A 25,684-nucleotide genomic window follows, 5' to 3' on the forward strand; every position below is an offset into this window, starting at 1 on the left:
AACAAAATAACACAGTCAGGCCAATCATAGCAATACTTAAGTCTGGGGGAAAAACTTCTGTCTTAGATAGAACATCCATTGCTAAGAAGAGACACTGTAACCAAGGCAATTGTGATAAAGGCAAATAGTTCATTGGGCCTGGCTTACACTTTCAAATGTTTAGTCCATTGCCATCATAGCAGGAAGAATGTCAGCATGCAGGTAGCCATGATGCTGGAGAAGGAGCTGAGAGTTCTGCATCCTCATGTGAAGGGATTCAGGAAGACACTGTCTTCCAGCCAAGTGGTAGGAGGGTCTGGTTTGTACTGGCCTGAGCTCCAAAGATCACCACCATAGTAATTCAATGCCTTCAAAAAGGTAACATCTCCCACAAGGCACATCTTTTAATATTGCCACTTCTTAGGGTCAAGCATATTTAAATCCCCAGAGTTTATTTCTACTATACTTTCTGGTATCGTTATAGAAGACGAAACTCTGTAGTAAGTAATCAATCTATTAAGGCCTTTGTGTATCACAGTAGTGTTTGAGCACCTTCAATAATATCAAAAGTAATCTGTGACTGCAAATAAGTTATATGATCTTACCCAAAACACTGACGTTGAGTTTCTCAAGGTTATTTATTATGAGAAAAAAATGTGACAAGCGTCAACAATCATTTCAAACTTTACAGAGATATGCACAGGCTTTACCGCATTCATTACATTTCTTAAGGTTTCTCTAAAGAGTGTATTCCTTCAAGTGTTTAGAGAGTACAGTGACATGCAAAGGCTTTACCATATTGACTACATTCATAAGATTTCACTCTGCACATTTTCTTTTGTATATTCAGATGACTGTGTCCTGGAAAGGCTTTACCTCATTCATGACATTCAGTTTCTCTCCATTATGTGTTCTTTTATGTGTTGGGTGATGACTGTGTCATGCAAGGGCTTAACACCTTGATTACATTGAGTGACTCTCTTGAATGTGTTCTATTATGTAGTCCTAGATAAAAGTGAATTGCCAAGGTTTGACCACAGTGATTACGTTCATAAGGGTTCTCTCCACTGTGATTTCTGTTGTGTTAATATTCAAGCAGGTTTCTCTCTTGCACATAATTATTTCTGTCACTGCAGATGACTGAACTTGCAAATGCTTTACCACATCGATTACATTGATAAGGTTTCTCTCCTGTACGTTTTTTTTTTTTTTTTTTTTTTTTTTTTTAATAATAATGGAGATTCTAAGGGTCTAAAAAGTCTTTACCACATTGATTACATTCATGAAGTGTCTTTCCAGTATGGGATCATTAGTGTTTTCCAGACTAGTGGGATATGCAAATGCTTTAGCACATTGATAACATTCATAGTTTTTCTCCAATATGGGTTCTTATATAAGTTTTAGGAGGAAAAAAATTATCGAAGGCTTTACCACGTTGATTACATTCATGAGGTTTAGCTCCAGTATGTGTTCTTTTATGATATTGGAGATGACTGGATCTTGTAAAGGTTTTACCACATTGATTACATTCATAAGGTTTCTCTCCAGTATGTGTTCTTTTATGATATCGGAGACCACTGTGACATGAAAAGGCTTTACCACATTGATTACATTCATAAGGTTTTTCTCCAGTATGTGATCTTTTATGGATTTGGAGACTACTGTGATGTGAAAAGGCTTTACCACATTGATTACATTCATAAGGCTTCTCTCCAGTATGTGTCCTTTTATGTCTTTGGAGACCACTGTGACATGTAAAGGCTTTACCACATTGATTACATTCATAAGGTTTCTCTCCAGTATGTGTCCTTTTATGGATTTGGAGATGACTGTGATCTGAAAAGGCTTTACCACATTGATTACATTCATATGGTTTCTCTCCGGTATGTGTTCTTTTATGTCTTTGGAGATTATTGTGACATGAAAAGGCTTTACCACATTGATTACACTGATAAGGTTTCTCTCCGGTATGTGTTCTTTTATGTCTTTGGAGATGACTGTGACGTGAAAAGGCTTTACCACATTGGTTACATTCATAAGGTTTCTCTCCAGTATGACTTCTTTCATGCCTGCAACAATAATGGACACATGTGAAAGCTTTACCACATTCATTAGCTTGATCAATCATTTTATCAATATGAATAAATTATGCAGTTGGTGTAATAATAAAGAACAATCAGATCTTAAAGTTTTATCACTTTGATGTTCATGGTTGTACTTGCTCACTGTGGGTTGCTTTACCTCTTTGAAAACATTTGTGATGGTAAGAGCACTTATTACATGGCTCACATTTATAACATCCTGTTTCTATATGAGATTTCTATAAGATATATTTCACATGTCTGAAGATATCAGGGCATTAAAACACTGATTGATTTATTAGTTTTTCCTGTAGTGTGAATCACACCACTGCTGCACCGTGAGCCAGGATAAACAGAAGAATTTACAAACTTCTAGTACCCATAGAGATTTTCTGCAGTGTGATGTTGGGGATGTTCCCAGTAAAGTCAGAAAACCAATGAATTGCAAATGTCTATCTTATTCAGAAAGTCTACCAAAGGCAGAATACTACATATCTTCTCATTGTTCTGATTTAGATAGAGGTATGTTGTTACTTTTAGTATCTCTATGCTCACATGGTTTCATCCATTCTGACAACTGATACATCCATTAAAAAAGAAGAACAAGTGAAAGGTTTCCACATTGAATGCACACAGACTGACTTTTTGTTCATATCAGATATGATTAATGTTTTTCCATGACAACATTCTTGACTCTCATAAACTGACCTCGCTATAAACTTAAAAGTTTCACTACAAGTATATTAGTATCACCAACTTTATCATGCAGTATTTGCTTATTAGAAAGTTATGAATACATGTTTATCACTATTCAATGTGCAACATCTAAATATTATGAGACTATACAAATTGGTAGTTCCACAACATAGTTCTAATGGAGATACAAATCAAATAAAGGAATCACTTAAGGCATTGTTTCCTTCTCTTCTTTCCTACAGAAATGCTTTGCAAACACAAATCAATTAACTGACATTGAGGTACACAGTATTGGGAGAATATTATAATCATAGCTACAATAAAATGACTGATATTTTACACGCTTGCTTTCCTTTAGAGCTTTTAGATCATATTAAAATTTTCTCACAGGCATATTTGTATCAGTTTAGACATTAAAATTACCTTTCATGACTTCTAGAAGTGTGATGTTGTTCTTCAATATAATGATCTTCCAAATTATAGCCTAAAACACGGTACCAGAAAATGAATGATATGGTATTGGAATTAGGCAAAATTCAAGTTACTCTGAATTTTCACAGCAATGAACCTGATTTATTCAACTCAATATTACTTGTTCTCTATTGAAATAAGAGATGATCATCAGTAATGCAGAAACATTTTTCCCTTATATCGAGAAGCAAAAGAAAATTTACAGTCTTACCTGTAGGAGTGAGGTCCCAGTAGGTCTCAAGCATCACATCTTTGTAGAGATTATTCTGGGAAGGATCCAGGAAATTCCACTCTTCTGCAGTGAAGTTCACATGCACATCATCGAAACTCACTGCTTCCTGAAATATCACATACATGTGTCCAACACAAAGCCTGATACTGACACCACTACAAAGTAAATGTATGCCTCCTGGACAATGTAATCATATAATTCAGGTGATTCCTCCACTTATTTGCTGACACATGAATTATAATCACCATGTCAATTTAGAAGGAACTTGAAATATAAGCTTCACCTGTGTCAATTCTGAACCCTTTGATTAGGATATAGCCTTACAACACAAATGACAATTGAGAGAGATATGGAGGGAGAAACAGATCAACTGTACTTAGCAAACACTTGAAAAACTATATGAACAATTACTAACTACAGAAATGATGGGCAAGCTACATATATTTGCTCATGTCTTTAATCACAGAGGTACAGGCAGGGGTATGTCATTGAGCTGGATGCCAACAAGGTCATGAAATGAGTTTCAGGACAGCAAAAGTTCCATGTTAAGAACCTCACTCTGCTACAAAAATAAACCAGGAAACAAAAATGATAGAATGAATTCACAATTCTTTCCTGAAGTTCCTGCAAAGAATTATACATTCACTGCAGTTCTGTATTCATCTTGCATAAAAATGAAGTCAACCAGTTTAAACAGCAACATTAATTAAATTTTACTAAAAGAAAATGCATGCTTAAATAGTTCAAAATGGACAGATAAAAATATTAGTAATGTATATGTTGATCAGAAATAAAGAATGTGGTTCAGAAGATATAGCTCAGGAGTTGAAAGCTCTTTGGTTTTCCACATAATGGTGGTCAATTTCTAGTATATACATGTGGACCAACACCTGCCCATTTCTTCAAGATCAGGAGTTCTGAGGCCATCTTCTGACAACAGTAAAGATGAGGCACACATGATATTCATATTCATGCACACAGTCAGAATGTACTTATTTATTCAAAAATTTCACAACAAACATAACAGTTAGGCAGAACATCATACACCTGCAATTCAATGAATCTGAAGCATCAGATAATATTGATGACATGAGCATAAGCAATCCAGAGACATAGAATATAATTTATGCATATGGCTGAATTTCAAAATTAAAGATGTGGATGAAGAGCAGCACAAAAGCATGTGCTATTGAACAAAAACATGTCAGGGGGCTTATGTGGTTTCTATATCTACAATCAGAACAGGAAGTCCTTCACAGGGAAATTTGGTCTAGAAAAACAAAAACAGAATGAATAAAGTTAAAAATATAAAACCACCATGTTTGCAAAATAGCATAGCATCGAACAGCAACTGTGTGCACAGTATCTTATGTGATTGAGGGACAGAGTCCAAATGGGGAGTGTATGGGAGCATGAGAAGAAAGCTGAAGGATCAGATTCAACCACAACACTGGAGACACTCACAACAAAATTTATCCTGTCTAAGAGAAATGCAAAAGTAGAATTGGAGAAGAGACTGAAGGAATATGGCCAATGAAAACTCATTCAATTGGAGACACATGGACAAGCTCCAATCCATGACATTATTAAGGATATTCTGTGATGCTCCCACACAGGAGCCTTGCATAATTGTCCATTGAGAGGCTCCACCCAGCAGCTGACTGAAGCAGAAGCAGAGATCCAAAGTCAAACATTGCATGCACCTTGGTAACTCTGATGGAAGAGATGTGGGAAGGATTGAAGGCCCTGAAGAGGATATGAACTCCACAGGAAGACCAACAGACTCAACTAACCTTGATCCTTGGGGACATTCAGAGACCGAACCACAAACAATAATACACACAGGCTGGACAAAGGACGATGGCCTGTAAGTAGCAGATGTGCAGCTCAGTCTTCATGATGGTCCTCCAACTATTGTAGCAGAAGCTGTCCCTAAAGCTGTGGTCTATCATTGAAATCTGTTCCTTTAACTGGGCTGCCACATCTGGCCTCAGTGGAGAGGATGAACCTAACCCAATAGAGACTTGATACATCATCATGGATACCCAGGGGTCCACCCCTTCTCAAAGGACAAACAGAAGATACAGGAGGGACTCTTTGAAGGCAGGTGACCTAGAGTAGGGACTCCACTATGTTCATAGCCATTTTAATTATAACAAGTTGAAACTGGAAAGAATACAGATGCCCCTCAAGCAAAATATGAATATAGAAAATGTGGTTCATTTACAAAATGAAACATTATTTAGTTATCAAATACAAGGATATTGTGAATTTTGCATGCAAATGGATACAACTAGAAATTATTATCTCAGTAAGGTAACCCAGATCTAAAAGCACATGCATGTATGTACTCACTTACAAGTGAATGATAATCATAAAATACAGGAAACCCACACTAGACTCCATAGACCCAAAGAAATTAAGAAGAAGGAAGGCTGAAATGAGCTCAGTTAAATCTCACTCAGAAGGGGGAGTAAAACAATCATAGGAGGCAAATGGAAGAGAAATGTATGGGAGAGCAGACAAAAATGGGAATTGAGGAGCACCAGGAAAGCTGTGGCGAGAGACAAGAGAGGACCAGAGGGGGAAAATGAAGCAACATCTGCAGCTGGATCGGGGGAGGGGGTACATTTAGGATGTGCCAGAGACCATAAATAGGTACAAAGGAGTCTAAGGTTGACCTTAGCTGAGAGGAATAGCAGTTAGATATGGACACTGAAGAGGCCACATCCTGCAGTCAGGCAGGAACCTCAGTGGAGAGTTAAAGACACCAACCAATCCAAAAGTCTTTCTACCCAAAATTTGTCCTGTCCACAAGAATAAAATCTACAACATAGATTCTGTCCAGCAGCAAAATATCCCTTTGATACCATGTTGTTGTTCTAACTTGCTACTCTGCTGCTGTGATTGAATCCTCTAAGCAAAAGCATCTCAGGTAATAAATGTTTGTTGTATATAATTCTATCAGATCACAGTCCATCATTTTGGGAGCTTAGATTAGAAACTGAAGGCAAAAAAACATGGAGAAACACTGTCTCCTGGCTTGCTCTCTTGTTGGTCACTGTCTCATGCTCAGCCTGCTCTCTCATCCAGCCCAGGACCACTTGCTTAGGGATATTGCCACCCTCAGTGGAAGAGCCTTCCTAATCAATCATCAACATTATCTCTCACAGACATAGCAACCAGCCATTCTGATGAGGGCACACCCTTGATTGAGGCTCCTTCAGATGATTGAAGCTATGAAATGTTGAGAACTGAAAACAACTATGACACAGACACCACAATAAATGAGGAAGTTGTTACAACCCAAAACCAATGATTTAACCATATCAATTACAGGAGCGCCTGCCACCACAAGAGGGAGTTGGAGTTGTGGCTGAGCAAGGACAAAATATGGAGGGCACCTGGCTCAGAGCAGGGAAGGATACACTGGAACGGGGAGCTCAGAGGCTGTGCTGACCTGGGGTGAGCATCTTTAACCCTGGGTTCCCAGGCCAGTGCTACCAAAGAGGAGGCTAAAACAGCTGGAAGGTGGACAGAAAAGCAGATTGTACCACACAAGTGGAAATGGCCACCAACAAAAGATAAGACCACTTGTCCAAGGAAAATATGCTGAATTTGTGAGAATTAATGAAGAATGACCTTCCATCTTATGACAGCTCCAAGTTCAAAACTACAGAGTCACATATGAACTGGTCAAAGGGTAGTTCAGGAGGTGGGAAATGAGGTCTTTGTCTTTCTACCCTGTAAAACAAGGTAGGCAGAGCCCGATTTTGCCCTGGATGCTGTCTCGAAGAGCTCTCTGTCATGGACTAGTCAATGGGTCTAGGTCCTGTTGTTAAGAAGGATTTAACCCAAGGTGTGGGGCTGGTAACTAAATTGATTAGAATGGAGTCTGTCTCATTTCCTCAGTGAGAGAATAACAAAGTGCCACACACAAAATAGAAAGCCAGATGGGGGTGGTCAAGGGTACCCAGCAGATTCCTCCACTTGGACAGAGGAGAAAATGAAGACAGGATGGCAGCTGTGAGCCCTGTAGCAGGGTTCCAAGTCCGCTGTAACCTTCCCAGAAATTAAGACCAAAGGATCAATGTCCACTATATCAGGCTCTGGAACATCTTCGAAGCACTTTGGAGCTACAACTCTCCAGCGTATCTACTGTAGCAGGGTTCCACATTCAATTTAATCATCTCCCTCCACATATACTCAAGAAAAACCTGAAAACCAAGGCACACAGACACAAATCTGACAGACAAGCCACTGACACAAAAACAACAATGATGCATCTTAAACACTGGCCTTTCAGTCCTTTAGTTGGGAGTCCTGAGGGTCTTAGGTCAATGCACTAAGATGAAATGTCCAAGTCACAGAGACCTCAATGACCACCAAGGAGCCTTTTGCGATGCAAACTCAGGGAGGTCTTTATTATGAGCTCTGTAATAAGGATTCTCACCAGTCAGCCTCACATGATTTCAAAACTGAGAGACCAAGTCGAGGGGTGCTGGGTATTTATTGTAGTTACAGCAAGATTGGGACATTAACATACAGGTCAGCAAGTTAATATTGTGAAAACTACATATCTGGCATAATCTGCAGGAACCATCAAGGGGGCAAAACCATCTGACAACCATGATGGGTAGGCTAAACTTTTTTTCTGTAAAGTGTATTAATTATCTATATGTAGATTAACCCTGCAGTTGTACTTTGACTGTCTGTTGACAAAGGGGGGGGGGGTTGTCATAAGATATTTGCTAAGGTGGACTTTGTGCAATCTCAGAAACAGAATTGATTGGGCTTTACAAATTCACCTTTGTGCCTGCGGTCCTTATTATTGAAAGATGCTCCTGTTCAACCACAAGCCATGCATTTCAGTAGAAAAGGTACTTTGTCTAAAGACCTGCCTCACTATCTGTTACTGCAGATCCTAATATCAGTTGCACTTACTTTGAGACAGAATACCAGTGGAAGTTGCCTCTCCCCATGTGCATCATCTTATAGATAAGATAGACAATGCCCACCTGCCCTTCCTTTCCTGCCTCATCCCTGTGTCTCAGCCCCACTTGGGCAGACAGTCCCTGTTCAACCACATGCTTTACCAGCCAGGACACAAGGTAAGCTTTCTATAAATCTACCACACTGTCTGTTATCCTGGATGCAATGATCACAGTTTCCCCTAGCACTGTACTAACACCAGAGACAGCTTTACCTCTGTCTGACTATGTCTCTTTGTGGATGCTAAGATCATCTCTTCCTGCCCACCTCTTCTCCCTTCTCCCAACATTATCCAGCATTCTTTATTGAGCATACCCACCAAACATGTCAGTTAAAAAAGCAACACTCAAGCAACTCTCTTTGTAAATCCAGACATCAAACAGCAACCCAGGAACAAAACAACCACCCAAGCAAGACAAATCCAGAAATCATTACCTAAATCTATAATCACTTCAAACCCAGAGGCCTAGACACCAGCATAGAAATATAATAAATAACAACCAGGAAAATATGTCACCAAGAAATCCAAGCTATCCTATCACAGCAGGTCCTGAGAAATAAAAACATGCAACAGATAAGGTGCAAAAGAGGATGTTTGGGGGCAGGGAGATGAGTGAGAACCTGGGGAAGGGATAGAGGCACAGAAGAGGACCTGCAGACAGGCACACAGACAGGGAGCAGAGAGAGAACCCTGAGAGTAGAGACAGAGAATAGAGAGGGGGCATGTGCAGAGAACAGAGACAGGGAACAAACAGAGAGAGCTGTGTAGCTGGTGGTCCATGTATAGAAAGCACGCCTGACAACAGCAGCAGGTGATGGAGGCAGGGAATGACTTAAGAAGTTGCTAAGTACCTGAGAGCAGAGCATTGAAATTGCCTGTGCACTGACAACTACAGAGACAAGGTTCACTCATGGAACAGCAAAAGAAGAGAGAGTCTCAGACATTAAAGATGAATGTGATAAAAAATGTGGATTCTAAAAGTTTCCTGGCCCTAAACAACCAGGAATTCTGCAAAACATGAGAAGCGAAAAACTACAGATGACTGGAATAGAGAAAGAATAGCCAGGCGGTGGTGGCGCACACCTTTAATCCCAGCACTTGGGAGGCAGAGGCAGACGGATTTCTAATTTTGAGGCCAGCCTGGTCTACAGAATGAATTCCAGGACGGACAGGGCTACCACAGAGAAATCATGTCTCAAAAAAAAACAATAAATAAATAAATAAATAAATAAATAAATAAATGAAGAGTATCAGCCCAAAGGTCTAGAAAATATTTTCAATGAAATCATAAAAGAAAATTTTCCTAAACCAAAGAAGATGCCTGTTAATCTATAAGAAGCATCCAAAAAACCCAACAGATTGGAGGAAAAAAAGTCCCTTTAACACATAATAATCAAACACTAAACGTAAAAAGTAAAACAATATAAAAAACTGCAACAGAAAAAAATTAACAAAAACTAAACAAAACAAAAACAAGTAATATATAAAAGCAGATCTATTAGGTTTATACCTGTCTTCTTAATGTATTCTATACAAGACAAAAGGGTTTAGATATATGTGCTGCACAGTCAGAGAAACCACCCATGTTTCTACAGGAAAGCAACTTGTCCAAATGTTTTGGGCAGATTCAGAATCAGCCATGACAGTGAAGTTACTCAGAGGTCACCTCCTGATATAACACGTGAGGAGCATCACCAGGGGCCTCACAGGTGGTCACATCTGGCTTATGCTTCCCATGCAGCCCCAGAGAGGACCCAGCACCCCAGCTCCCACTGCTCAGCCGCCTGCCCCTACCCATTGTGGGCAGTGACCCTGTACTCACCATGACTCAATTTCAGAGCTTCCCTGAGGTCTCCACAGAGCACCCACAGCAGAGCTCAGAGCAGGGTACAGATGACCATTCAAGCCTGCACAGGCATGGCAAACTTGCAAAATAACACAGGGAAGAACCCGCCTCTTTGTCTGATTGGCAGTTCTGCCTGAAAGCCTTGATTGGCCAGAGTCTTACCACTCCTCAAGGTTAAAGTGTGCTTTCAGGTGCAGGGCCAGATCTTTTCCGGACCTCAGGAGTCATTTGCACTCCATTAGCTTTTGTTTCTGTCTTCAAAGAGGAATCTCACCCCTCCCAGCCCTGGGGGAGAACCCACCTTTCCAGCTCTGGCTGTTCAGCTGCCTGCTCCTCCCCTCTGAGAGCAATGATCCTGCACTTACCAGGACCTGACTCCAGACTTTACCTGAGCTTTCCTCACAGCACTTGCCTTCTTATTCCTGTAATCAAGGTGAACAGCTTCCATAGCCCAGTACTCAAGGTGCAGTGGAGGTATCAATCTGACCCAGAAGTGGAAGGATGCCCAAGCTATTAGCTTCTGTCTAAACTCCACCCCAGTTACCTGGCAACAGCTGGGTAGGCCTGACCCCCTGTAAACGTGGCTGCTTGCCCCTTCCTCTCTTTTGATCTCTTGATTTCTTTATCTCTCTTTCTCTGGCCCTCTCAGGCTCTTCCCTTCTCCCTTCTGTCTCCACATGCTCATGCCTGGCCTCTACTTCTCTATTCTCTGCCTCTCTTTGCTTTTCTCTGCCTCTACTACCCTCTTATCTCCTCTCCCCATGTCCTGAATAAACTATATTCTATACTATAATGTCTTCTGGCAGGTTCCTCAGGGGTAAGAGCTGTCTCAGCATGAGGCATGGTCCCTCCAGGGGAAGAAATATCTCAGCAGGAGGCATGAGCCTGCTGAGACATCCCCTTCCCCCACACCTCCCCTCACACCAAAAGAACTTATTCCATCTCTCTTTAAAGAGAGGTAACTATGGGGAGGAGCAGACCTGGCTGTCATCAGATAACTGTGAGGTAGAGTTTTAAACAGAATGCTAACATCAGTAACATTAAAAAGGGATTTTAGGAAACAAGAGTCTTGTTTTGTGGCTTCATGCGGGGCTCAGGGAAACTGCAGCTTCCTTCCACCAGATAACAGGTATCAATCAACCCTGGAGAAAAGCCAGAAACTTAAGGAAAACACAGTTGAGCACTATTGGTAGCCAGCACATCTTCATCAAGACAAAGTGAAGAAAAACCATAGTTGGATTAGTACAGGTTCTGTAGATAAACATATCTCAAATCATAGAGACAATGAATCTTTGTATACAGAAAGTTTATTTATTTATTTTTATTTTTTTATTTTTTTATTAGATATTTTATTTACACCAGAAAGTTTATTTAATAGAATGTCCCAGTAAAGGATGTTGGGCAAGGTAAATTAGAGAAACAAGGGCTGGTTGACTTCATGTTGCAGGATATTACAGCTGATCTTCAGTGTATATCAGAATTCTGAAGAAAAAACTACTTACTAATACCAGTTTTAAAACACAAATAAACAAATAAATCACCTTTGTTTTGTTAAAAAAAAAAAAAAAAAAAAAGTAGGTCAAGTACCAAAAACAAAACACCACCCTCTTCAATGTCCTTTATATATGTAGGTTGTCAAAAGAATCTGTAGCCCAGATTAAAGGTGGATCTGAACATCTCAAAAGAGCAATATTAATAAATGGTTTCTCACTTCAAAAGTTGTAATTAAAAAATATGCCCCACAGCAAGCAGGATTTGAGTTAGGGTTAGGGGATGACACAGTTGTGGTTAGGATTAGGATAAGCGTTTTTAGAATTAGGTTTAGGAGGTTAGGAAATTAAGAGGTGAGGCTTAGGATAGGGTTGGGCTCAGGGTTAAGGTTAAGGTGGCCACTATTATTCTTGATGGTCCCACTGTGTCAATATTATCCCTATTACACAAAGAAGAATTATCAGGTCTACAAGGTATTCATTTTATATCTTAATGGTTTGTTTCATTCTTATTCTGATAGCTTCTTTCTTACTTAGAGAAAGGCTTCTCAAAAGAACCTAAAAGTTTTTCCAGCCATTTGCCTCCAAAACTAGCATACTAACCAAGGAAGCAAAGACTTTGATATTCACAGAACCCCACAGATAATCAAAGGATAAGTTGCCAAGAGCCACACAGCCTGCTGCCAGCAAAGAACATTTATGCTGCCCTATGCTGGGTCTCACTGTCAGCTATTGCTGCAGTTAATTTTCCTCTGAGATAAAATGCCCTTCAGTACTCTTCTGCTCTAGACATGTCTGGTTTACTTTCTGCCCAAACTAAAAATAGGCTTACTAAAGATTTCAATGTGAAATTTTCAGTTGACAATGAAAATTTTGAAACAGGAATTCCAGACAAGCAATAGACACAAATTCATGGCTTATTAAAATTTTACTTTTTATTAATTACGTGCAAAAAATACACATGAGACATGGTTTGTTATTCACATTATGTGCTTAATAGCAAATGAATTACAAGTAAATTAAATTGGTGATTATTTTTTCCTTTAAGGAATTTGTAGTGTCTTTCTTCAATTCTTTTGATTAATTTTGTTTAATATCTATTTGCTACATTTTAAGATGACGACACCAGCTTGTTCCTTTGGTCCATTTGCTTGGAATATCTTTTTACATTCCTTTACCTTGAATTAATGCCTATTCTCGATGTTGAGCTATAGTTCTTGTCTGCAATTGAAGAATAGATTTTTATTAGCATCTATTCGGTTAGCCTTTGTCTTTGTATTGGTGAACTGTGGTCATTGATACTGAGAAAGTCAATGAACAGTGATTGTTGTGGCACGCTACCTCGCCGATAAGGAGCACGTCACATTCAAGATTCTTCTGACAGCGTCTTTTATTGTTACAGCTCTTTTAGTTAGAAGGATACAAGATGGAGAACAAAGGAAGGACCCCAAGCCCCAGAATGTACTGACTTATATACTATCAAAGAGATATGATCTGTCCTCATTGGCTTACAGACCGGGGTCTCATTTACATACCCACTGATAGTACTATCAGAGGGAAAATTCGCACCTACGCGTGCGCACAGCTGCAGACACCAAGGCCAAGAAGAACCAGGAACAGGAAGCCAGCGCCATCTTCTAATGGCGAGCGTATAGCTACTTCAGCAAACGCAACATGGCTCCTAACAGATTGTTAACTCCTTGTATTTTGTTGTTCTTGTTGCTGCTGCTGCTGGTGGTGCCATTGTTGGGGTATTTGTGTGCTTTCCTTTCTTTTGCAGACAATACAAAATTTTTTACTACCTGTGTTTTCATGTGTATTGTTAACTTCCTTGGGTTGGATTCTTTGTATATAACTTTGTGTAAGTTTGAATGTGTAGATAGATATTCTTTAAATTTGACTTTTGCATGGACTACCTGAGTTTTCCATTAATAGCGATTAAGCTTTTTTTTTGTTTTTTCAGGTTTTCGAGACAAGGTTTCTTTGTGTAGCCCTGGCTGTCCTGGAACTCACGATGTAGACCAGCTGGCCTGGAACTCAGAAATCCGCCTGCCTCTGCCTGCCAAGTACTGGGATTAAAGGTATGTTCCAGCACTGTCCGGCTAGTTTTTATTTTAAAAACAAAAACATATACAAAGATAGGAAGATCTAGCACAGGGCTTATCTTATCTTGTTGGGGGCCGACTTTTAGCAGAAAGCGGCTATCAGCTTTGCAGCCATCTTGAGCCATATACCCTGACATGAGATTTAAATTACAATAGCCTACAACAGCTGAGAACACTCGGATAATCTTGGTTTAGATACCTTGAGATTAAAGGTGTGTGAGATTAAAGGTGTGTGACTTAATAGTATACTTAGAAGTATAGAGATCAGAGTTAGAGACAAGACCTAAGGGCATGATTAAAGGTGTAACTTAGAGGCGTGGCTTAGAAGTAAGACATATAAAATGCAGAGGCAGATAGTAGGATTCAGACATTAGGGAGACACAGCAAAGAGAAGACATTAGGGAGACGATAGAAGACAGAACCAGAGATCAGAGAATATAGACAGAGATCAGAGACTATAGAGGGATCATCAGAGACGAATCTCAGACATTAGGTAGAATCTGCCGTCACCCTCGCTCTTGCTGAACCCCCGACCTAAAGACTGGAGTGGCAGCTTGGGCCAGGATACAGTGGCTGCCCAAACGTGGGTCGGCCCGGGCCTCAACATTTTGCTCAGGCCGAGACATTTTTTGGCCACTCCAACGTGGGACTAGTGTGGACCCCAACATTATCTTCTAAATTAAACCACAACCATTTTCATATCTTCAGGTTTGTTGAATTAAAATAATCACAGCAGGGCTTTTAAAATGTTACTAGACCTCTATAAAAAAAAAAAAAAAAAAAAAAAAAAAAAAAGGCATGACATGGCTGGCCAGTATTTGTACAACTTGGCAGGGAAATAACTATTGAGGTAATGTAAATTTGTCTCCAGATATACTGAGTAAAGTATTTTTAATATGACTGATTGCAGGATGTCTACATTCTCATAAGAAACCCTTTGCCAATTTTCTGTATGGAAAACCAATTATCTCATTGTTATCTTAGGGTGAACTATGATAATATTGAAATGTGGTGTCACTGAGAACATGGAAAAAGGCGATATAAATTGCTTACTTCCCACCCCTGAATAAATATTCTCACAGTAGATTGTAAATTCTTTTGTTTATAAAATGTTAGAATGATCTAAGGATGTAAATGGTTTCAATAAAGAAGGAGTTATATATAAATTACAATGGAAATTTCCCAAATGAGAAGAAAAGCAAACCTACAAAGCCTTTGGAAGTTCTGAAGAAATAAATGAAGTATTTAAGGCACTTAAATCATAAAAATTTTGGGAAATACCTATGGGGTTAAAGATTCTGTCTTCAGATCAACATTTATGACAAACTGGCTGTAATCTAAGTTTTATTCTATCCTGTGTCCAGTGTTCATTGAGGAGAGTCAAAATACAGGGATGATTCCCTCAGAGCTTCTATGGGAAGTCACACTCAGTCCAAGCAAGGATATCGAGTAACGTTCACTAAGAGGGAAAATAGTACAAAGAAAAGCTTGAAGATACAGAGATTCTTCAGAAGATCAAGTGATATCCTAGACAAGAAATTTCAATAGATCTTAACAGAAGGTCAACAGAAGTTGATTTTGCTAAATGTGTAATCTTAAGCAGGCATATGTAAAGGATGATTACTTTCAAAATGCAGTGTGTCTCTTTTAGTAATTCAAGGTACAAAAGTCCTCAAAAATTATGTTTGATCTTGTGAAATGTTATTTAGAAAATAAATTCTCACTCTTCATTTTCTTAGTCATACATAGATGATTCGCAATATCCAGGATGAAAGAAAAGATCATGGAATACTTCAGCTTGGCGGGGTGAGTTTATATACAGATGAGAAAAACTGAACAACCTTATTAAATACTGAGATCAAATCTAAAACCTATATTTACCAAATATAAAACACCATCTCACTATCAAAAAGAATTTCTCACTAATAGATTGTGTCCTTCGTTACATTAACCATGCATGCTCTCTGATTTAAATGATGGCAGGAGTTTCTGCCATCAAATTCATTGATTTATAGAATCATTCAGGTATCCTATCTCACACCCTTGAACTTCAACTCTCTTTTCTTATAATGCAGCAGATACATGTGTTTCATGTGCACAGGGAATCCAGAATTGGACTTGTGTGCTGAGTTTAAGCAGCTCTGCAAAAATATATTTATTAGATAAGGACAGCCACCTGTGTTCAGGAACATTATCCAGACAAAGTCAGTCAGAGAAATGGAAGCCCTGCTGATAAAGGGAGCCCTGCATTTTAAGCTGAGTTCCACTGAGACTTGTGGCCTGCGATCTTTACACAGGTTTTCCAAAACCTTGATTCCTGAAATCATGGATCTTGGCTGTGAGAGAAACTGTATCAAATACTGAAATCTGATTCAAAATACATGCAGCCTAGGACCCTGCCCAGCTCTCCAGGTGGCTGTCAAATAATTGGCTGTGTAAAAGTGTCTTCTAAAGGTCATTCTATTTTACTATCAGTTCAGCACCTTTATGGAACAAGGAATATGGTATTAAAGGTAATTAATACCATTAGAATCCATGATCATTGTCCCACTGTCTCACTTCTCTGCTGTGAAATGAGTTCCTTGGTCAGAAGCAATACTGTGTGGAATGCGATTGTGGTGAATGAGACACTAAGAATGTCCATGGATCGTGGATTTGGCAGAAGCAATATGTGCATGAAAGTCAAGATCATAAGCAGAATATGTATCTAATCCACGAAGAAGAAAGCTTTGTTCTTTGCCCAAGAGAAATGATCCTATGTAGTCAACCTGCCACCAAGTCACTGGCTGGTCAACCCACGATATAGTTCCATATCTAGGGCTCAGTGTTAGTCTCTGCTGCTGGTAGATCTGGAACTCACCAGCAGATGTGGCCATATCAGACTTGGTGAGAGGACGACACTACTGTTGTATCCATACATAAACCCCACTGCATCCACCATGGCCACTATGTTCATGGTCCCATTGGAAAATGACAGATATAGCTGAGGACACAGCTGACTTCCCACAGAATAGATCACCCTAACTACTTGATTACTGAATATTTGCTTAGCTGAACTTACCTTCTGATCAGTATTTACATGGGACATAAGTATCTTTACATCTTTTGACCATTTTGAGAGATCTATCCACATACTTCTTCCTTTTATGTCTTTCTCAACAATATTCTAAGAGTTCCATCTCCAAGTTTCTGACAGTTAAGCCATCCCACTGTTTATAGCTGATGATTCAATGAATATTCACATATTTCCAAATCAAATGCATCAGCATGACTACTGCATGAAGCTCTGAACTGTGGTGATTCCACTTTACTGGTGTCTCTCAGTATTGTCCCAGAAATATGTTTTCATGCTGCAGTTGTTCACTTTTGGATGGGGTCTGCATAACAGGCAGAACCCTTAGTAAAGCAGGACCTAGTTATTTCTTCCTCAGTCATTTGATGATAGGGCCTATACCTGGATGTCCTAGGTGCATGTACAATACCAGGGGCATTGTACAGGAATAGACACTACAGGCTTCTAGGCAACTCAGGTACCTAGCATTAGTTTCCAAGTTGCCCCCTCCCCAGCAAAACCCAAGCCTATCTCCACTCTCAAGGCTAATACCAAACAAAACTAGAGTTTCCAAGTTACACCCTCAACAATACCAGGGTCTCCAGGTTATTTCACCAACAAACTTGCACCTCAGGTTACAAGCCCATGCCTAACAACCACTAATGCATAGGGGAGGTGAAGTTAAGTTTATGAGGTAACTCTCAACACCAGCCAATTATGTTAAAGGCCACAGCAGCTTTCCAATTAGATGCTTTTACACATACTCCCTATTGCAAGAGACATTTAAAATGGCAGCATTCAATCTTGTTTTTCTTAATCAGCCACCATGTTCATGACTAGCCTAGGCCTGCAGCCAGGAGCTACTGTATCCATGATGCTCAGCTCGAGCCATCTGCTCAGATAGTGAGATACACCAAACTTGCCACCCATGAGACGCCAGCGTGGGAGATGGCTCTGCCAATCTCCCATGATGTCTCCACAATGCTTGGCTGAACCCAGACCATCCCACCATCCACATGGGCTCAGTACAAATGAGACTCTAATGCTTAGGTTATCCAAAGGCTTTATAAATTTGGTAATGATCAAAACAAGATGTCCATACAATCACCAATCTAGATACCCAATACCCAATCTAGATATACCAACTACCTTTGACTGCTAGAGACACACGCACATCAATATCCATGTTCCCCTCTGTCTCATCCCTCCCCCAGCTCCTCCTCTTTCTTCTTCTCTTTCTCTCCTTACTCCTCCCACCTTAGCTCCTCCTACAGCTCCCCACTTGCTGCTTACAATAAAACCTTTCCCCAATAAACATTTGGGGCTCCACCATCACCAAAACAGTCTTGGCTGATGCTGGTGCATTGGGGATGGGGGCAAGCTAGCTCAAATAGAATAAAGATCCTGCTGGGAGTTGCATTAGATCAGCTCCTGTGTGTCATTTTGGGGATCACTAACATTTCCCTGACATGACATGTTCAATTTCTACTAAGATGGAATAGCAGGCCAAGATATTTCTTTTCAAGGGAAGATAGTTGGATAGAGTTGACGGTAGAGCCTTGCTCCAATATTAAAAATCTATGATTCTCAATAAACACCTGCCAAAGCCTCCAAACAACATTCTTTGCAGCACTGAGCAGTAGAGAAAGGATTGGGTGCTCAAAGCAATTTTCAATTACATACAGAGGCAAGCCTCAGCTATAGGCAACATTCCTATGAACAGAAATCAATAATAAGCAGGAATTTAAAAAAGTAGAAAAATTCTTTTAAAAAAAGATTTATTTAGTTTATGTATGAGTACACTGTTGCTGTCTTCTGACATACCAGAAGAGGGCAATAACTATGGTTGTGAGCCATATATATATATATATATATATATATATATATATATATATGAATATATATATATATAAATTGTATGTCTCCCTTTTCATCTCATACAATTTATATATATTCATATATATATATAAATTGTCATATATATATATATATATATATATATATATATACATACATATATATATATATGTATGTCAGGGGCATCTCTGTCTATATACTAAAGACCTGAAATCAGCCATAGGCCTGAAGACAGCTGTAGGCCTAACAGGCATGCCTAATAGCACAAAGCCTTTGGTCTCTGTGGAAAAACACTGAAACAGATGGCTAGAAGCTATTGTAAACAAGCATCTTTGGTGGAAGCCTGAATAGTCATAGACCTTGGTGGATACTACCAACTTAGATAAGGACAAGTGAATCATAGGCAGAGTCATAGTGTCCTGTCCTCTGAACCTTCACTTATTGACACACTGTTCTAGAGTACACCTGTACTCCCCCTGAACACTTGAGCTCCTGTGTCATCCCCTTCCCCCACATCCTGCCTTTTTGTGTATAAAACCTCTGTGTGAAAAAGTAAAATTTGCAATCTGATCAGGCTATAGACAGGTCAACATTCTTTGCGTCTTTGCCTGCTACCACTTGCTCTCTTTCAGGTGATCTCCCCGGACCCCTGTTCCCCTGTTTAATTTTTCTCAGAAACTCATGGTATCGTCTCCAAAATTGACCATATAATCTGTCACAAATCAAGCCTCAACAGATACAAGAAGACTGAAATATTCTCATGCATCCTATCAAATCACTAGACTAATCTAGACTTCAGTAATAACAAAAACATCAGAAAGCCACATACTGAACAACTTTCTACACAATGATAACTTGTTCAGGGAAGAAATAAAGAAATAAAAGACTTTCTAGAATTCAATGAGAATGAAGACACAGCATACTCAAATTTATGGAACACATGAAAGCAGGGGTAAGACAAAAATTCATTGCACTAAGTGCCCTCATAAACATACCAGAGAGATCCTACATAATCAACTTAACAGCACACTAGAAAGCTTTAGAACAAAAGGAAGCAAACATACCTAAGAGATGTAGACAGAAGGAAATAATCAAACTCAGGGTAGAAATGAACCAATTACAAACAAAGAGGACAGTGCACAAACTCAACAAAACCAAGGGCTGATTCTTTTCTATCAATAAGATAGAAAAACCCTTAGCCAGATTAATCAGAGGGCTCAGAGACAGTATCCGAATTAACAAAATCAGAAATGAAAAGGGAGACATAACAAGAGAAACTGAATAAATTTTTTAAAATCTTTAGTTCTTTCTATAAACTGGAAAATCTAGATGAAATGTGTAGCCAGAGAAATGGAAAATTATCTAGACAGATACCATAAACCCAAATTAAATCAATGTCAGGTAAATTATCTAAACTGTAGTATAACTCCTTAGGAAATCAAAGCAGGCATTATAAACCTCCTGTACAAGAGAAGGCAAGGACTAGGTAGTATTATTGCAGAATTCTACCAGACTATCAAAGAAGAGCTAAGACCAATACACCTTGGACTATTCCACAAAATAGAAACAGAAGGAATGCTACAAAATTCATTCAACATATATTTGTTTTAAAAGTCAAATATTGATTTCAAATGCAACACTGCTATACTCTCTTGTCAGTTCTCATTCCCCTTCAATCCCAAGTCATCAAGAATTTCTTTCTGGGCTGGAGAGATTGCTCAGTGGTTAAGAGCATTGACTGCTCTTCCAGAGGTCCTGAGTTCAATTCCCAGCAACCACAATTTATATATATATAAATTGTATGTCTCCCTTTTCATTTCGGATTTTGGTAATTAGGACATTGTCTCTGTCCTTTCATTAGTTTTGGCTAAAATTTATCTATATTGTTGATTCTCTCATATATATATATATATATATATATGAGAGAATCAACATATATATATATGAGAGAATCAACATATATATATATAATCAACATATATATATATATATGAGAGAATATATATATATATATATGAGAGAATCAACATATATATATATGAGAGTATATATATATATATATGAGAGAATCAACATATATATATATGAGAGAATATATATATATATATATGAGAGAATATATATATATATATGAGAGAATATATATATATTCTCTCATATATATATATGTTGATTCTCTCATATATATATATATATATATATATATATATATATATTTGTAGGGTGAAATGTTCCATATGGAAGAGTCTGAGGAAGGACTTAAGGAGGTGAAGAGGATGGCAACCCCATAGGAAGAACAACAGTGTCAACTAACCTGGACACTTCAGGGCTTCCAAAGTCTAAGCCAAAAACCACAGATCATACAGGGGATGGTTCATGGCCCCGGGCATGTGTGCAGCAGAGGACAGCCTTGTGTGCTCAAAATAGGAGAGGATGCACTTAACCCTGTAGAAACTTGGTGCCCCAGGGAAAAGGGAAGCTGGTGGAGGTGAGGTTCTTGTTGGTGGTCAGGTGAAGAAGGCAGTAGGGAAGATGGGGAGAAGACCTCAGGGAAGAGTAACTAGGAAAGAAGGCAACTTTGGAATGTAAATAACTTTTAAAAATTTAATTAAAAAAGAAAAAAAGAAATACAATTGAAAAAAATATATACCTACATTGACTTTGATTAAGAGTAGGAAGTTTTCTGGTGGAGAAAATGGCATTAATACTGTACTCTTTGACCTGGCTGCTATGTGCAGTGTTAGTTTCTGTGATCTGCAACATGACACACACAGTTACAGCTAATGGCTCTTTCTCAATCATCTGACCTGACCTCACAATGAAAGTGCATTGGACATATCTACAAATTGGAAATTCAATATTCCTTGGATTATACTAAAGTTATTAAATTATATACATTTCAATCTAGTTTGTCTTCATTCACCTGATGTGAATAAATACATGCTGTCAAATTAGAAAATTATTACCCTGTCACCACCAGTTTTAATTTGTTTTTTGATAATGGTGACTTCAGTGTTAGTGATTGGAACTGATGTTATTAAAACCATCATCCCAACAAAAGTAACTTATTTAAAATGTGGTTCACTTGCCTCTCTGCCCAATTTAAGAAGAAAAAACAACCATGGCATTAATCTAACATTGGGTTAAATGTAGGCTGAATACTTCACGGAATCTATCATGGACCCTATGCTGGGTCCTACCATAAATTTCATTACTTGGACACAAACTCTTGTATATCAAGTACATTGACATAAAATAGACCTTTTCACTTCCAGAAGTTATAGCCACATTCCATTCCATAATATTGGTACTTGATTATGTAATAAGGAGTAAAATTTATCACCCTCGGGTTAATGAGTGTGAGCCCATTTATATTGCCAAAGAAGGTCTTAAATATTCCAATATAGCTGAAGTAGAAGAAAAAGGCTTTGAAACCAACTGTGTGAAGATAATAGAGGTCCTTAAAGTGGAAATGACTAAATCTCTTAAAGAAATCGAGGAAAGCACAAACAATTGGAGGAAATCAATAAATACCTCAAAGACAGCCAGGAAAACACAAACAAAAAAGTGGAGAAAACCAACAAATCTTATAAATAAAGCTGGAGGTACCAATTACAATAAAAGAATAATCAAAACACCAAATAAAATGGACCCTAAAATGAAGTCTCCTGTATAATAATCAAAACATCCAGTAAAAAGAAAGAATACTAAAAGCTGCACAGGTCAAAAGCCAAGAAAAATATAAACGAAGATCTATTAAAATTGCACATGACCTCTCACTGGAGTCTGTAAATGTCAGAAGGGCTTGGACATATATGCTGCAGAAACTACAAATGCCCAGGTTATTTATTATATGTAGAAAAAATTTAATTGCTACTAATGAAAAAATTAGATAATCCATGCCAAAGTCAAATTTAAACACTATCTATCTAGACATACAAACTTACACAAAGTTATATAAAGGATCCAACCCAAGGAAGTTAACAACACACATGAAAACACAGGTAGTAAATAATCTTGTATTATCTGCAAAAGAAAGGAAAGCAGACAAATATCCCACCACCAGTACCACCACAAGCAGCAACAACAACAAAATACAAGGAGTTAACAATCACTGTTCATTGACTCTCTCAGTATCAGTGACCACAGTTCACCAATAAAAAGACAAAGGCTAACCAAATAGATGCTAATAAAATCTCTCCTTCAATTGCAGACAAGAACTATAGCTCACCGGGCGGTGGTGGGCCACACCTTTAATCCCAGCACTTGGGAGGCAGAGGCAGGCGGATTTCTGAGTTCGAGGCCAGCCTGGTCTACAGAGTGAGTTCCAGGACAGCCAGGGCTACACAGAGAAACCCTGTCTCGAAAAACAAAACAAAACAAAACAAAACAGAACTATACCTCAACATTGAGAATAAGCATTAATTCAAGGTAAACGAATGTAAAAAGATATTCCAAGCAGGTGGACCAAAGGAACAAGCTGGTGTGGTCATTTTTAAATGTAGCAAAATAGATATTAAACAAAATTAATCAAAAGAATTGGATAAAGACACTACAAATTTCTTAAAGAAAAAAATAACCACCAAAGATGCCATTTCAAGTTTTAACATCTATGCCTTAAATACATGGTTGCCAACCTTCATAAAAGAAAGTGTTTTAAACCTAAAATCACATAACACTCATTCACTTGTATTCCAAGATTTCAATACCCCATTCTCACCAGTGGACAAATTCTCCAGACCCCCACCCCGAAAAAAGAGAAATATTTCAGCTAACTGACAGCATGAACATGAGTCCAGCTGATAATTAGAGAACATTCTACTGAAATATAGGGGAATATGCCTTCTGCTCAGCATATCATGAAACTTATTTATAAACTGAACACATATTCAGACACACTGCCAACCGCAATACATACAAGAATATTGAAATAACACCATGAATCCTATCAGATGACCATGGATTACAGCTGGATATCAACAAAACCAGAAAGAACACAAAGCTTACAAACTCATGGAAGCTGAACACCTCACTATGAATGAAAAATAGCTTAAGACAAACATAGAGAAAAAAATTAGAGACTTTCTAGAATTCAATAGAAATGAATATGAAACATGCACAATTTTACAGAATACAAAAAAAAAAAAAAACATGAAACTGGTTCTAAGATGAAGGTTCATAGCACAAAATCCCTATATGAAAAATTTGGAGAGCTCTCATACTGGCAATTTAACAGCACGCTTTAAATTCCAGAACAGAAACAAGTGAGCAATGAAAAAAAAAAAAAAAGGATTAGACATCAGTAAATTATCAAGTTGGGGGCTAAAATCAACAAAATAGAAAGAGAAGAATGCAAAGAATTAATGAAACATGGAGTTGCTCCTTTGAGCCTTTTATTAGATAAGATAGTCAAACCCTTATTAAAAGATGGAGAATATTCAAATTAATGAAGTCTAAAATGAAAATGGGGACAAAATAATAGTCAATGAAGAAATCTAAAGAATTGTAATGGCATAGTTTTAAAAAGCCTCAACTCCATCAAACTGGAAATACTAAAAATAATGGAAAATTTCCTCAATAGGGTTCTCTTACCAAAGTTAAATCAAACTAAGGGAAACAACTCAAACTGCCTAAACACCCGTAAAAAGAGAAGTCATTACAAGTCTGCCACCAAAAAGAGCCCAGGGCCATGAGTTTTAGGGTAGAATCCTACCAAACTTTCAAATAGAAGTTCATGAGAATATTCCTCAAAGTACTCAATAATATAGAAAAAGAAGAAACTTTAGCCATTTTCTTTTGTGAACCCATGGTTACTCAAATATCCAGTCAATATAAAGACTCAGTAACAAACAAGAATTATAGACCAATTTTTTCCTTAAAACCAATTTTTTTTTTTTTTTTTTTTGGTTTTTCGAGACAGGGTTTCTCTGTATAGCCTTGGCTGTCCTGGAACTCACTCGGTAGACCAGGCTGGCCTCGAACTCAGAAATCCGCCTGCCTCTGCCTCGCAAGTGCTGGGATTAAAGGTGTGCGCCACCACCGCCCGGCCTTAAAACCAAATATGTAAAAATATTTAATAAAACAGAAAAAATAAAATAAAATAGAAACCTCATCAAAAGACCATTCACCATGATCAATGAGGTAGGCTTTGTTCAAGAGGTGCAGGGATGGTTCAACATAATGTGATTAAAGTGTAAGAAAAATAGTTGTAATTTCTTAGATGATGAAAAATTCTCTGACAATATTTAACCCCTCTATATGATAAATTCTTGGAGTGATTAAGGATACAAGGAACATACCTAAACATAATAATGTCACTTTACTGGAAACCTATAGCTGAAGTTAAATTATGGAGAGAAATTCTAATTAACTGCACTAATTCACAAAGAGAAAGTGATCCATTCTCTCCATAACTATTCAAAATACTATCTAAAATTTTAATGTTAACTAGTCCTATATTGAAATTACAATTTAATGTTAACTAGTCCTTTACTGCAATTTACAATGTAATGTTAACTAGTCCTATATTGCAATTTACAATTTAATACTAACTAGCCCTGTATGGCAGTTTACAGTTTAATGTTAACTAGTTCTATATTCCAAGTCCTATATTGCAATTTACAATTTAATGTTAAATAAGTTAACATTAAATTGTATATTTAAGGAGGAAGTAAAATTATCTTTATCTGCAGATGATATGATAGTAAGCACAAGTGAACTACAACTTCCCAAAGGCAATTCCCAGAGTTGATAAACACTTTCAGCAAACTTGTTGGATACATGATTAACTAAAAAAGAAAAAGAAAAACCAGTGGCTTTTGTATGTACAAATGAGTTTACCAGTGTAAACAAAATAGAAAGACATCGGGAAGTTTGAACTGG

The 25,684-nt window shown here is 38.1% G+C and overlaps 1 protein-coding gene across 1 annotated transcript in view; it reads right to left on the reverse strand.

Moving 5' to 3' along the window:
* Positions 1–25,684, reverse strand: part of LOC143437367 (uncharacterized) — a 173,446-nt gene that overhangs the window by 30,725 nt on the left and 117,037 nt on the right. Inside the window, exon 7 of the mRNA XM_076922179.1 lies at positions 1,531–2,076. Coding sequence (XP_076778294.1) covers positions 1,531–2,076 — 546 coding nt within the window. The remainder of the gene's footprint in view (positions 1–1,530; positions 2,077–25,684) is intronic.

Source organism: Arvicanthis niloticus, chromosome Y, assembly GCF_011762505.2.
Source record: "Arvicanthis niloticus isolate mArvNil1 chromosome Y, mArvNil1.pat.X, whole genome shotgun sequence".
Classification (NCBI taxonomy): Eukaryota; Metazoa; Chordata; class Mammalia; order Rodentia; family Muridae; genus Arvicanthis; species Arvicanthis niloticus.